Source organism: Sciurus vulgaris (assembly GCF_902686455.1).
Source record: "Sciurus vulgaris genome assembly, chromosome: 14".
Classification (NCBI taxonomy): Eukaryota; Metazoa; Chordata; class Mammalia; order Rodentia; family Sciuridae; genus Sciurus; species Sciurus vulgaris.
The window spans coordinates 97,057,830-97,072,878 of record NC_136475.1 but is presented as its reverse complement, the minus strand read 5'-3'; the positions used below and the strand labels follow the sequence as shown (position 1 = coordinate 97,072,878).

General features: G+C 47.3%; 1 protein-coding gene across 1 annotated transcript; it reads right to left on the bottom strand.

Annotated features, from left to right (window-relative positions):
- Positions 1-413: 413 nt before the first annotated feature.
- LOC306643702 (swi5-dependent recombination DNA repair protein 1 homolog) lies at positions 414-14,795 on the bottom strand (the record flags this gene model as incomplete). Its single annotated transcript, XM_079109936.1, has 2 exons — positions 414-1,599; positions 14,712-14,795. 2 exons carry the CDS (start codon positions 14,793-14,795, stop codon positions 814-816), a joined length of 870 nt encoding a protein of 289 aa, XP_078966062.1. The 3' UTR covers positions 414-813.
- Between the last annotated feature and the right edge of the window lie 254 nt (positions 14,796-15,049).

Here is a 15,049-nt window from a genome sequence, read left to right as displayed (position 1 = left end):
TGATTATGAACTCTTCCAGTTTTTGTTTTTCAGGAAACTCTTTTTTTTTTTTTTTGGACATAAAAAGTTTAATAACCCTATCAGATCAGCAGTTGAAAAAATATGGCAAATGAATGGAAACAAGATTCATAAACCTAGAGGGGGAAAGGCACTTTTAAACCACCAACATGTAGAATGAATTGGACATAACTTTCCTAGGTTCACATATGAAGACACAACTAGTTTAACTCCACATCATGTTCAACTACAAGAATGGGATCTAATTACAGTAAGTTATACTCCGTATATGTCAAAATACACTGTACTGTCACGAATATCTAAAAAGAAAAAATTAAAAAACAAAAAACCACCCATCAACACTACCACCAGGAGCATCATGATCCCCTGCCACATTTAGCTGCTACTGACTGCCTTTCCACCCCCCACCCCCCACCCCCCAAAAGCAGTAGTGATTGATGGAGGCTGGCTGGTAGGCACTAGAATAACACAAGTCCTCAGGGGTTCCCATCTAGATGGAACTATTTTTTAACACTGAAAATAAAACTTTCTGCTACAAAAGCAACAGATATACTAAAACTGGGTTCCAGAACTATCCAAATTACTCTTAAATGATTTTATTTTTTAATGTCAAGTTTTCTTTACCAAATCTATCCAAAACACTAAATTTTAGAACTTAAAATTTGAGTGCCCTAAACTGATGTCAAGACACCTTCTTCTAAGCCCTAATGTGCATATCCCCCCATTAAAATGTGCAAGTATCTTGTCATTGAGTTGTCATTCTCAAAGATATTTCTCAAGAAAAAAAATCATGAATTAAACACCTGTAAATTCTTCTTCACGTCTGTTATAATGCAGCAATTGATCATCCAGCCCATAGTGGTCTATCAATTGAGTAAGGCTTAGTTTCTTGTTCTCTTCTGACATAAGTGACTGAAGCTCATAAAGCAACAGCTGGCTAGAGTTTCTCCACTTCAATATTAACAACTCCAACTGAGACAGGTTATTCTTTGACCTATACATTTTGACTAGTTTTAGCCTCCGAAGAAGCTCTTCTTTGTCCTGAACCTGCTTCATCAATTCTGCTTTTTCTTCATTTAACTCTTGTTTAGGATTCTCAATCACAAAATCAAGTGACTCAGATTTACATGCACCGATATTCTTGGTATTTTTCGAATGTGCATTTTCTTCAGATTCACTGCCTTTGTTTTTAGAACTTTCTTGAGATTCCAAAGAGTTTTCTTCTTTTGAAGATGCTGGTTTCTCTGAAATAGTCTGGTCATTTTCTTCCTTCTCTACTTTAAGACGTTTTATCACACTGCAACAGGAATTAAATGACAATCTTGTTTTCTTTAATTTGTCTTTAAGTGTTGCACTGGTAGGTTGTTTTGGTGAACTATCCACATGGGGAAATGGTGGATCCACGCAGGCCTGTGGAGTCGTAGCTTGGGTCACAGACGAATCTGATGGACTTTGCACGGTGGAAGTGAGATCCTGATTCACTTCTGCTTTCTTGTTCGTGTCCCCAGCACCGTCCTCCCGGCTCGGGTCAGGCTGGTGTCCGCGTTCACCACAGCACTGGCTTTCCTCAGACACGTGGGACTGGAAGTGCACAGCGTGCAAACGCTCAAAGGCAGAGACTGCCAAAGAGCAGCGCTGGGTTCCAGCCCGCGGAGAACCAAACGCCCAGAAATCGACCCAGGGGTCCCCGCACGTTCCTCTGAGCTAGTTCCTAGCCTTGCTGCCCCAAATCCAGCGGCCCGTCACGACGTGGCCCACTCTGTCCACTTCGAAATCCCGACCCTTAGAACGTGGCTTCACACTACTCAGCCAATCTGGGACAAAAGGTGCACAAACGGACTCGCTGTGGCGCAGGACCGGAAGCAGCGTGATCCCTAAGGACGAGCGGGGGGTCCAGAAAGGAAACTCTTTTTTTTGAAAGACAGTTTTGTTAGCAGACTATCCTTGGTTGGCCGTTTTTTAATCCTTCTGCACTTTGAGTTTATCATTCCGCTCCCTTCTAGACTGTCAGGTTTCTGCCAGAAAATTCACCGATAGCCTAATGGAGACTCCTTTGTGAGTGAAGTATCACTTTTCTTTTGCTGCTTTTACAATCTGACTTTTGACAATTTGATTATAATATGCCTCAGTGTGGATTCCTTTAAGTTCTTGTTTGGGGTCCTTTGGACTTCCTGTATCTGGATGTCCATTTTCTTCCCCGATTGTGGGAAGTTTTCAGACATTATTTCTTTGAATAAGTGTTCTGGTCTTCTCTTTCTTTCTCTCTTCTTTGTCTTCCTTTTTTTTTTTTTTTTAAATCATGGACTTTTAAAGAATGGTTATTTATTCTTTCTAGATATACACGACAGTAGAGTATATTTTGACATATTTGTACAAACATGGAGTATATCTTATTCTAATTAAGGTCCTCTTCTCTCTTCTTCTTCTGGAACTTCCCTAGGTACATTTTGGTGTCTTTACTGATTTGTCATAGTCCTGTAAGCTTTATTCACTCTATTTTGTTCTTTATCTTCTTTTGCTTCTCTATCTGAATAATTTCAAGTGGCCCATCTTTGAGTTCGCTGTTTCTTTCTTCTCTGTTTCTCTGAATTCCCTGTCAGGTAATTCATATATCTCTGTCAATTTCTGGAGATCTATTTTAGTTCTTTGTTTGGATAATGTTTCCTTTCGTTTTTATTTTTCTTTACTCTTTTTGTAGCTGCATATGCATCAGAAAAGATCTCCGCTTCTCTCAGTCTTCACATACTGAATTTGCACAGAAGAGGACCTTCCGTAGTCAACCCAACCAGAGTTTCTGTGGGCCTCTCAAACCTTCCGCTAACCCAACTCCTTTCCTCCCAGTAGCAGCTGAGAGTTGGATATAGTTCCCTCTGCTAAACCAGGGGGAGGGCTATGGTGATTCCCCATGAACTAGTTCAAATCTCTATATTTGCTCTTCGTAACTCCCAGAGGTCTAGTGTGTACGGTCTCATTACTTCTTTAAGACAGCAGAGACAGAGGCCAGTTCCTTGGGAAGCACCAGAAAAAGTTAAGATATTGGATGCATGGTGTAACTCTCCTCTTTTGGGGGACAGTGGGAGTGAACGATTTCCTCCTGCTTCAACCAGTACTGTGCTGCAATTATGGCAAGAGAGAGCCCCAAATCATCCCACTGGTTTGAGACATGGGTATTTTTGTACTCACCCAGAGTGGAGAAGCATCAACTGCTTTCCATTTTTCATGAAGGGAGTTGATCTGTGAATTGCTATTGAATCATTGTGTGTGGAGGCAGGAGAGTTTAGGGCTCCTTATTCCAACACCCTGCTGATGTCACTTTCCAGGAATTGACTTTTATTTGCTCCATTTTCCTTAAACTTTGTTTTGCCTTTCCTGAGGCTGAAGAAATTACAGAATCAGTTTAAAGCATTGGGTGGGAAGGGTAAAGGGATAAAGGAGGGAATTTAAAAGTCTTTCCCTTTTATCAGGAGTGAATTGGAGGAAGTTAAATTTTGGTAGAATTTCCTTCCTGAAGCTCAGATTATTCAAGGACCCTCAAGGATTTCTCAGTCCAAGTGGATTCACACACTCTTTCATTCAAACGTGCTGGAGGTGGGTCCCTCAATTGTTTTCACCTCTCTGGCCACTTTATGGCATTTGTGATGGACCTGCTGACACCCCAGATGTTCTTAGGGTCAGATCTCAATGCCGTGGAGCTGGACTCCGAGCCTGGGGCTGTCTTAGTTTCCCTTCACACGTCCCATCACCAATCCCTGCGCCAGAGGCCTGGCTTCCAGACCTGATCTCAGGGCGAGAAGGAGTGGGACCTTCCCTTTCCTGTCTTGCTTAGCCTGTGACAGCAGCACGATCCCCGGGAAAGCGGAGATAATGCATCGCAGACACGAGACGCTTTCATGGCGAAAATTTTCTGTAGGTCAACTTTAGAAAATTTTGATCTATTTGTCCTCTGATTCTGCCTTAAATTGTCAATCATCTTTTTAAATGTGTACTACCTCTCTCCTCTTAGTTTTTAAGTACTCTGTGAAAAGATATGAGGGGAGAAGCTTTGCATAAATGTCCTTGTCACACTTGGGTCTTGCAGAACTAGGTGAAGAAGTGAAGGAACAACGCTTCCTATGGGAGAAAGAGGGGCACAGGTCCTGCATGGGGAGAGGGCTTGCCCGTTGAGGAAAGGCAGGTCCAGACGCTGGCTTGGAGGTTTTACTCCTGTCGGTGAATCTTTGACGCTCCTCCTATGAGGCAGGGTCCACTTTCCCCACTTTCCGCATGGTTGGCTGTAAGCATGAGAATGTGTGGTGGGTGCTCTGCCAACTTCCAAGGGGATCAGAAAAGACAGGCAGTTCCTGCCATGTTCTCTGGACCACTCACTTCCATCTGGAGCCACCAGTAAGAAGTTCAGCGACTCCAAGGTGGCCTTGCAGTGAGGAAGCCCAGACCAACGGGGAGGCCACTTGCCGGGGCTCTGGTCAGCAGCCAGGCTGAGGTCCCTGCCTTTGGCCATCAACTGTGCACACCATGAGTGAGCATGCCTCTGGAGGAGCCAGGCAGTGTGGCATCATCTGAGGCCCCCGTCTCCCCAGGGGAGAGTCCAGACCCTGAGGAGCAGACAGAAGTCCTTCCTCCTTCATCCTCTTCGAAATCTGACTGACAGCATCCAAGGAAAGTGCTTCCACCAGAAAGTACTTCTTTTATGCCACTGAATTTTGTGCTGCCTTGTCATGTGGCAATAGTGACGTCAACAGGGAAATTTACATGGGAGCAGGGGAGGATTAAACTAAAGAGACGTGCCAAGCCCAGTTGGGAGGAGCCTCAGATGCCAGGATGAGGGATTTGGATTCCATTTTCCAGACCAGGGTCTGGCAAACTGCTTTCCTTACAGGTCGCAGAGTAAATATTTTAAGATGTGTGGGCCATGTCTGGTCTCTGTTGCATTTTATTCTTCTCCTTTTTATTTATATTTCACAATCCTATAAAAACATAAAAGCCATTTTTAGCTCAAGGACCTCATAAACACAGACAGCTGACCAGATTTGGCCTTCGGGCTGTTGTCTGGCAGCTCTGAGATGGGCCAGGAACAGTCAAAGGAGTTTCAAACTGAAGAGGGAGATCAGAGTGACGGGTCTGATCTTAAAGGTAACATCAACCACTGTTGAGTTAGATGTTATAGGAAAATAGATACCGATATATCCTGTGCATAAATTCAAGAACTGAGTACAAAGTGGTATGCGCTGTGTTCAGAGCTGATGCACCAATACATACAAGAACCACACGAAAGCTTTGGATAAGAACAGAATTTCTTAAGTCAATAGTACCCTGGGCCATTTATTGTAAAGACTTTAGAATCTTATTGTCTGGATAACTGATGTGTCTATAATGGTTTCTAAAATGTTCTTTATCAAAAGTTTTATTTGAAATTAAAAATCTTAGATGCTATTATTCTCTTTGCCCCTAGGACATCCTTAAAATGGAGATGTGTTGTGTCTCTGTCATTTTTTTTTAAATTGAAATATTTTCAAATAAAGAATGTTCCTGTTTTATATCATGCCATATGTGCAAGATGAGACGTTGTAAGGAAGTACTATCTGGAGAATGCCATAGCTGTGAGCCTTTGTTGTGCTCTGCATTGGGAATGGGATGCATCTTCTCAGAATTAAGTAATATTACACGTTTTAATTTTCTTTAAATAACCAAAGAGATTAGTTTAAATTATTATCTGCTTGTTGATTGGTGGTGCATTTCAAGGCTTCCATTAAAACAGTCCTTTGTGTAATCATTTTATTCTGGAAAAGAGTTCTTCGTTTATAAACAGGGAATCCATATGGCTTTACTTCAAGTCACCTTTAAGAGTATCCAACCCACGCTACTCAGTGAGGTGAGGATTCCAGGGCAAACAGCCTGATGATGAGAGAAAGTGAAGGATGTCAAAGACTGACAAAGGATGCTGATCCATATGGGGTGGGGGACGAGGGAAGAAGGGAGGGACTTTAGATTGGGCAGAGGGGAGTGAGGGAGGGGCGGCATACGGGGGTGGGGAAGATGGTGCAATGAGACAGACATTGTCACCCTATATGCAGGCTACGTGAATGCAGTGACTCTGCAAGGTGTGCAGCCAGAGAGATGAAGTCATGCTCCATTCTTGTGCGATGAATTGACACACATTCTGCTGTCATGTGCAACTAACTAGAACAAATGAAAAAATAAAAATAAAAAAAAATTGAGGGAGAAAAAAACACTTTTAAAAGGTCGAGCCTGTTGACAGGCGGCTGTGTCTCTGTGGTCTGGGGATGGATGGGTGGACGCACGTGCAGAGAAGTAAGTCAGCAGCTAGTCAGGGCCAGAGAGGTGAGTGTGCACGTCTCCACTGACGAGTTCCACTACTGTTTACCGCAGCTTTGTGACTGGACGTTATTCACATGAATCGGAGGATGAAGCTGAATCTCATCGTTCCCCCTTTGTGAAGTGCTGGGCTAGGACACAAGGTGCAAATGAGAGCCCACTGAGGCAGGAGGAGGGCACCCTCCATGGACAGACGGTTTCCCAGGCTGGTCGAGACCCCGGCTGACTGAGTGAACGTTCACTGAGGTCCACCCAAATCGTACCTCACTTGGTGAAATTTTCTTGCAATCACGAGTTTCCTTAAGCTCCTTTGTCTGAGTCAAGCCAAGGTCAAGCAGGTCCAAATTTCAGAACACCCTTGACTGTGCACATGGAGCCGCACTGACTGATGACCGGGGCCCTTTGTTTTCCCTTGACTTCTGCGGCTGCCGTGGGTGTCCAGGCTGGCTTTTCTTGCCTCGTTGGATCATGCCGCTCTTCTGCGTGTTGTCTGTGGTGAAGCCCCTGCTGCCCAGGGGCTGCACTAGCCTCTGCTGAGGGGCAGCAGTGCCCACTTTGTGGCTCGGGCTGTGGCTTGTGCTCTTGAGCTACTGCGGACCATGGTGCGAGGACTCCACCCCCCCGGCCTGTGGCTGGCTGAGTGCCATGGCATCGGGGCCAGGCTGAGACGGGGCACTCCGTGTGGCCTGGGATCTGGGTGCTCGTGGCGGTCTGCGCTGCAGCTGAAGGCGCTGCGGTTCCTCTGCCAGTCTCCATCCTGTTTCTGCACCCTTAGTCTCCCAGCTTCTCTCAGGTGACGCTCCCACTTGCCTGGTTGGCGCAGTGACCGCTGTTCTCGCCAGCTTTCTAGACGGGCAACCTCATAGAATCCGGCAACCTAGCCAACGGATGGACTCGCCTCTCTTAAACCAGCTGCACTTCCTATTCTCTCTCCCTTCTTCTAAGATGCAGACGACAACTAAAGACTTCATAAAACCTGGACAGACTTATAATAGGTGACTACTCAGTTTTCAAAGCAGCTCGCCTGGGTTCACATTGCTGCCCCGTCAAGCACGAGCTGTGTGGCCTTGGGCAAGTTACTAGCCTCTCTGCTTCCACGTCCTCCCCTGTGGATCGAGGCTGTTCCCAGGAGCCTTTGATCCCCGGCGTCAGTGTCGGGGTGAAGGACTGCAGACAGCTGCAGCCCTTGGAGCGCCACCCGGCCCCAGCGCGAGCCGGGAGCGGGCCCCTCCGCTGCCCTTTACAGAGGCGCCATCTGCCTCCTGCCGGCAGCCTTGGCGCTCGCCCCTGCTGTGCTTCTGCTGCTCCAGGCACCGCTGTGGCCGCCATGTGTCTGTCACTGCTCTGCGTCATAGTCACCCGCAGTGACGCTGCAGTCTTCAGGGGCCCCCGCGGAGACAGCGGCAGCGGAGAGCCTGGTGACACCACAGCGGTGGCACCTGCACAGCGCACGCGAGCCCCGGGTTGTTGACCCTGCCCGTCCTGCAGGAGGGAAGAGGGCACCGTGCCCTGCAGTGCCCGTGCCCACTGTGCGGCCAGGCTGCTGCTCCCCGTGTGTCACCCTGGACTCTCCCTTGCTATTTCAGAGCGCATGGCTTCCAACATAGAAATGTTGCTGGAAGACAGCAACAGCATCACGTCTGTGCCCACCGCCGCTCGCGTGGCACACGCCTATCATCCCAGCAGCACGGGAGGCTGAGGCAGGAGGAATGCAGACTCAGCAATGTAGCGAGGCCCTGAGCAACCAAGTGAGACTCTGTCTCAAAACAAATAAGGAGGCTGGGATGAGGCTCGGTGGTCCAGTGCCCTGGGTTCCGCCCCGGGTAGTGAGTGACCTGCCCCGGGGTGTGTGTAAGTGTGTCCTCTGAGGTCCCCACGATGAGATCCCCTGGGCATTTCTCAGGACGCCTCAGTTGCTAAGTGACCAGCGACTTGTCCACTGCTGCTGCTTAGGCCTCAGCTACACTTGCTGCTGCAACCGCTGTGGCCACGGCCACCTGCTCTCTGGGAGCGAAGGGCAGCACTGCACGCGGTGGCTTGCCAGCCCTCTGCTCAGATCTGGGGGAGCCTCTGTTGTTCTCCGGAGGGTGCAGGAGGCACAGTTAATAATGGCCGCACCACTTTCTCTTTGTAGGTGAAGAAAGCAGCCACAGAGACGCACACACTCATCGTAGGTCACAGCGGGGTGCTGACCTACCTTCCATACTCTCCTCTAGGCTGCCAATTTCGGGAGTTCTGGCTGCTTATCTAAGTTGTTTCATTATTTGGGAGATCTGCACTTGAACACAGCGCTCAATACATACCATACGTGGTGATAATTGTGTGGACACTGGAGTGAAAAATAAGACTGTCTCCTGCAAGTTCCCACCGCTCAGATTCAGTTTTCTCTTTTCATAAGGGAGCAGACACTTCTCCATAGGGTGGAGCAGTAGTTGTGTGAAGTAGAAATGAAGAGCGGCAAGAAGTCCTGATATACACCATGTCAGTCAGCTTTCCGTTACTAGAACAAAGGAGCTCAGATGATCAAGTTAAGAAGAGGAAAGGTTTATTTTGGCTCACAGTTTGGAGGTTCCAGTCAGTGGTCAGTTGGCCTGTTGTTCTTGGGCCTAAGACGAGGCAGAACATAGAGGCAGGATCGGTTGGCAGAGGAGCCCTTACCTTATGGACTGAAGGAAGAGAAAAAGGAAGAGCAAGAGTATGGGTGTCATGCCTTCCTTCAAGGACATGCCCAGATGACCTGGGACCTCCCCCTGGAACCCACTCTTAGGATTCCACCACCTCGGAAGGGTCCCCAGCGTGGGGACCCCAGAGGTTAGCACAGGGGCCTTGGGCACATTGGAGAACAGGACTCCGCACTCAGCAGAGGCTCAGGATGTGCTGCAGTTGTTCTCCTGCAGAGCGAGAGCGGGAGGTGGCACAGTCTTCGAGGTGGAGTGAGTTCCAGGCCGTTGTCGAGGGGGAGGAAAGAGCGTTCTGACCTTGAATTCACAAGAGCTGGTCACGCTGGTCACCTTTTCTCCTTAAGCGAAGCTCGACTTGAACCATTAATGTCAGGCCCCCGAGGGTGTTTCTGGCTCTCAGCTTCCGCTCCTGGCTTCACAGGAAGCCTTAAAAGTGACCCAACTTCCTCCAGCTCCAGTGGGGTGGACAGTGCCCTGTGGCGTCCCGTCCACTGGCCACGCTGTTGGCCTTGTTCAGTGATGCTTTCCGTGGCTCGCTCTGGGACTGCGAGGTGGGACCCGGTCACAGTGCCCTTTAGACGCAGTGCTGCTGTTTGCTCCACAGTGACCTCAGGGGTCCTCAGGGTCTCCACGGGGTCTCTGCCGCTGGGCCTTTGCTCTGCTTCTCCAGGGCCTCTGCCGTCTCCTCTCACAGACTTCCCCAGCTCACCTGCAGCTATCGTTAAACTCGCTGGCTGAGGGACAGGAGGCTGGCAGCTTTGCCCTTTTTAAAATAATAGGGTATGTTTTCCTCCCTTCCATCTTATGAATCCACTGAACTTTTCAAAATGTCACGGGGGGTCACACGTTGACTTTTCTCCTCTGACTTTCTGATGCGTGCGTCGGGACCTAAAACTTTCATCTTCTTTTCCTTATTGTTTTCCCCCAAATTCTCTTTTGTGAGGGTGTCTAATGGGAGTTCTGAACTTCTCCGGGCCAGCTTTTCTTTTCCACAGATGGACAGTAGCCTTCTGATCTTAAGCAGAGGCCAGAGTCTCAGAGGCCAGGAGTGGCTGCCCTCTCGTCCCTGGGCATTCATTGCTCCTGGAGGCTGTTCCTGCTCACAACACCTGGGAGCTAAAATTATGAATAGAAGTGAGAAAATTTAGGCTCTTCCTAACATCATGTCGTCTATTAAATAATAAACCCAACTCACAATGAAGTCTCAATGTGTCAAATGTCTGCCTGGGACCTGCAAGTTACCATGATTCACAGTTTAATAAAAATTTCTCCTCCGTGTGGGTGCTACATGAAATGATTTAACACATGCGATTCTGTGTTGACGGCATTCTCACAACACTGGCTAATTGGGGGTCCTGAATCAACTGGAAACTTAGCTCTATGCACTCTGTTCCCCTTTCTTACATTTCACGTGGTGTCCACGTACATCTGACATGATCATTGGTATGGTTTCGGTCTGCATAAGTCAGCTTCCTTACTCTGACAAAGTACCTGATAGAAACAACTTAAAGGAACAAAGATTTATTTGGCTTAGGTTTCAGCCCTTGGTTAGTTGGTCCCATCACCCTGGGCTTGTGGAGAGGCAGAACATCATGGCAGAAGGGTGTGGGGGAACTCAGCTTCACCTCATGGCATTGGGAAGCAGGGCGGAGAGAGACAATGGGAAGGCTGGGTCCCCATGTCCCCTACAAGGGCACACCCCTGTGACCTACTTCCTCCAAGTAGGCCCTGGCTGCTGAAGTTCCCACACTTCCCAGGAGCACCACCAGCTGGGAACCAAGCCTTCTGAGTCTTTGGGTGACATTTTACATCCAAACTAACAAGGCCTGTCCTAATACTACTTTTATGTGGGGGTGTCTCATCTGATTACTGCTTCTCTGATCTTTTTTTTTTTTTTTTCCTGCTGTCTTTGGGGCTAATCATACATATTTTACATTCTATTTAAATTCATTTGGCTATATCTTATCTGTTTACACGTTTTTTAGTGTTTGCCTTATTTATAAAAATGTGTATCATTATCATTATTTACTTAGATTTGATATTAAACTACTTTATTTTAGCATAGAAAATATCCTCATTTTTGTTTAATCCACACCTCAATATTGTATTATTTTAAGTCTACTGTAAATTAATTGTCAAAATCATTTTTTGTTGCTGGAAGAGAAATGCAGTTTCAGTTGTGTAGTGACTTCTTATATTGGAGTTTTTAGAAGTAAGTGTTCCTACATAGACAATCAAAGGCAGCAGTAAGGACTATATATATTAAACTTCTGTCTTTCTGTATACTATTTCTTTTTCTTGACTTACTGCTCTGGACGGTGATCTATACAACTTTCGTGTTATTGCTATAATATACATCACATACACCATCAGTATTAGACCTTGATACACTAGAAAATAGTAACATATTTTCTAGATAAGTTATGATGAAATCAAATCTATTTCAATCTTTTTTCTTTAGTGAAATATCTTCCGGTTCTGGAACTCTTGTAGATCCATGCTTCATTTATCTGGTAATTGAATTTGCTTCAATCCTAGAAAACTCCTTTTAGTACCTTTATGAAGTCTGATGGTGAAGCAACTCAATTTGAAAAAAGTTTGATATGACTTTTCTAACCTAATATTTCAAGGATATTTCTCAATTGCAGTAGCTTTCTGGATTGACTTTCTTTCAGCATTTAAAACAGTCTTACTGCCTTTTGACCAGCATTATTTCTGATGAGCAGCCAGCCATCTTTCCTATTACCTTTCTTTCTGTACGAAATAAATTATTTCTCTCTAGGTCCATATGAGACTACTTTTTAGCTTTACATTTTAGTAAATTTATGGTTTAGCAAGAATTATGTATGATGAGCATAATTTGGTTTTCTTATTTAGCTTTCATTAAATTTATTAGGTAAGGCTTACTGCCATATTGGGGGCATTTTTCAGCTCTTATTTCTTGAAATATTTGTTTAAGACACATTTTGATCTCTCTTCTCTTTCTTGGGCTGCAGTTAGGTTGTGCAACATCCTCTCCCGATTTACAAAAACTATGCTTATTTTGTACGATTTTCTTTCTCCCTCTTCTTCAGAATGGATCATTCCTGTGGTTATATCATCCAGTCCACTCGTCCCTTTTTCTGTCGTCCTCAGTCCGAAGCTCACTCACTACACACCTGCTGTCAGCTATCGGACTCCTCACCTTCCAAGTTTCCATCTGTTTTTTATGCATTGATTCTCTGTAAGCATATTTTCTTATAAGCCCTGGAAGAAATTTATAATAATGGTTCTGAAGTCCTCGTCTGATCATTTTGCATCTGAAACATTTGGGTTGAATTTCTATTGATGATTTTTCTCTTGATACTTGGGTCTCTTCCTGTTTTTTGTTTTGTTTTTTGTTTTTTGTTTACATATGCCTAGTGTCTTTCTGTTGTAATGTGAACGTGAAGAATGACACCTTTGTCCTTTGAAGAAGGCGGATTTGTTCTGGGAGGGAGTGAGTTTGTCCGAATACAAACTTTAATCCCGGTCTCCTCTGCAGGCCGCAGCCGGCAGCCCTCCTTCGAATACAAACTTTAATCCCGGTCTCCTCTGCAGGCCGCAGCCGGCAGCCCTCCTTCCGGGTTCAGCGTCTGTGTTGGGGCGGCCTCGCATCCGGGGAGCATCCCTGGCCCTGCCTGTGACTGGACGGAACTTCTGCATGTCTTTTGCTGTTTGCTCTTCGGTGGCTTCCGCTTCTGCTAGGCACCCTGACTGCCCAGGAGCTCTGCCTGAGCCATAGATGGCTCGGAGAAGCCCTTCAGAAAAAGCCGGACATTCACAAGTGTCACCACTGCATCCCTGTTTTCCAAGCATGGGCGACTCTCCAGTTAGTTTTAGAGGATTTATGATTGTCTTTCAGGGAAGGATGACTCCAGTCAGCCTACTCTCCACTCTTACGGTAGCTAGGCCACCTGAGGTTGTTTGGAGACTAAGTTATTCGCATTACAGTGTTCTATAAGGACAGTTGTCATTACTTATTGTTTAATTAGACTCGGGTGCACTGTGTGACGTTTCTACCTCTAATGTATCAGTGAGCCACAGCAATAGTGAAATCACAGGATCCCCTGGGGTAGGCTGGATAATGGACAGGCAAAGACGTTCCCGTCTGAATCCCAAGCACCTGTGAACACGTTGCCTGGCCCGGTATGAGGAACTTTTCAGATGTGATTAAGTCAAGGATCCTGGAATGGGAGACTGTGCTGGGCTATCTGGACAGAAACAATGTCGTGGCAAGTGTCCCTGTGAAGGAGTGGGAAGAGGGGCTGGGGAGAAGGTCTGTGACAACAGCCGCCCAGGGAGGTGGAGGCTGACGGAGCAACCCCGGCGACTGCAGCAGGCAGAGGAGGCGGGACACACTGCCAACAGGAACGCCGCCTTGCGGACACCTTGATTTCCATGCAAGAAGACCAGTGTGGGTTTTTGACCTCCAAAACTATAGGACAATAAATGTACGTTGTTTAAAGTCACACAGCGTGTGGTACTGTGTCACAGCAGTACTAACTAAGTACACGCTCCTGGAAACGGACTCACCAGGATTCCCAGCTCGGTGGACCTGGTCATTTACACGAATTCCGGAAGCAGCTCATCTGAGATGAACCTTCTAGGCTGTTCTGTTTTCTGTATTCATATCAGTTCTGTTTTTCTTGACTAAATTTGTCCCCTTGTGAACTGGGGGTCAATTCTTCAAGATTCACTAACGACGAGGGGGCACCGTTGAGGCGCCAGGCTGGAGAGCAGAGGAAGCTGCTCAGTGCTGCCTCCAGGTGCCCAGAGGTCCTCAGCCACTCACCTGCCCTGCAGGTGCTGAGCGCCTTCTCTGATTCCTTGCTAGGGGCTCATGACTCGGTTTTACCTGGAAGACAATAGGAGTCTTCACACCACTGAAGAGTTCCATCGTTGACTCTTTCTCCTGGGCTTCCCTCCGCTGGGGACTCCTGTCGTGCCGCCGGCATTAGAGTACTCTTCCGTGCCTAGTGGAGGACAGCCATCTCCCTGGACAAGTTTTCCTGTCTGGTGGCTCGGGTGACTCTACGGCCAGGGGATGCGAGGACTTAACGTGCTCCTCCTGACCTAGTGGAGTGTCTGTGGACCTGCCCCAGGTCCGGAGGCTTGGAGACCATGTACTCAGCGGTGTTGAGAATGAAGGGAGGCGGGAATACCGAGCTGCTCCTTGGAGCACAGGAGCAGCTGCCTGGGCTTCAGGTGAGAGGATTCTCCTGGGCTGTGCCACTGACACTTGAGATGTTGGCAGTGATGTGTCTTATTCACACCTGCTGGTGAATAGGAAGCAGGCCACCACAGATGGAGTCAGAGGGGCTGGTTCCGGGACTAGCAGTCACTTAGCCACGCCCTGTGGGGCGTCTCCTGCACTCTGGACACTAACACAAGTCCCTACATCCTTATGTCATCATGCATGACAGGTGTTTCATGGGAGCGCAGGGCTCGAGGGCAAGAAACTTACCTAAAGTCAACAACCAGAAACCGATGGACTTTGGACCCACAGCCACGATCCTTCACGGCACTGCACTACTGTAAAGGTCCAAAATCACGGACTGTGATAATCCAGCTCAACCTCTTCCTTTCATAGAGGGCACAGAACAAGTAGCAGCGAAGTGTCTTCCTGGGGTCTTGAGATCCTGTGCATAGTGCACTTACAGGGAGGGCACTCGGCAATGCCTGACGCTCTTGGTGGTCCAGACTGGGAATGCTACCTGCATCCAGGGCGTGGAAGCTGGCCATACTGCCGGGCATCCTGCAGTGCCCAGGACAGTCCCCACAGCAAAGAATCATCCACCCTGGTCAGCAGGCCTGAGGTTGAGGAGCCCTCTCCAGGGGCAGAACAACTCTGTTGGCAGAGAAGGGATCCACGCCCGAGGAATGTCACTGTGTATCAGATCTCTCTCCAAAAAGATCATCCCTCTCCAGAAAACTTGAGTTCTCTGTTTCAACTGATCAGTTTGGAAACCCAAAAGATACATGCTGGACTAACATAA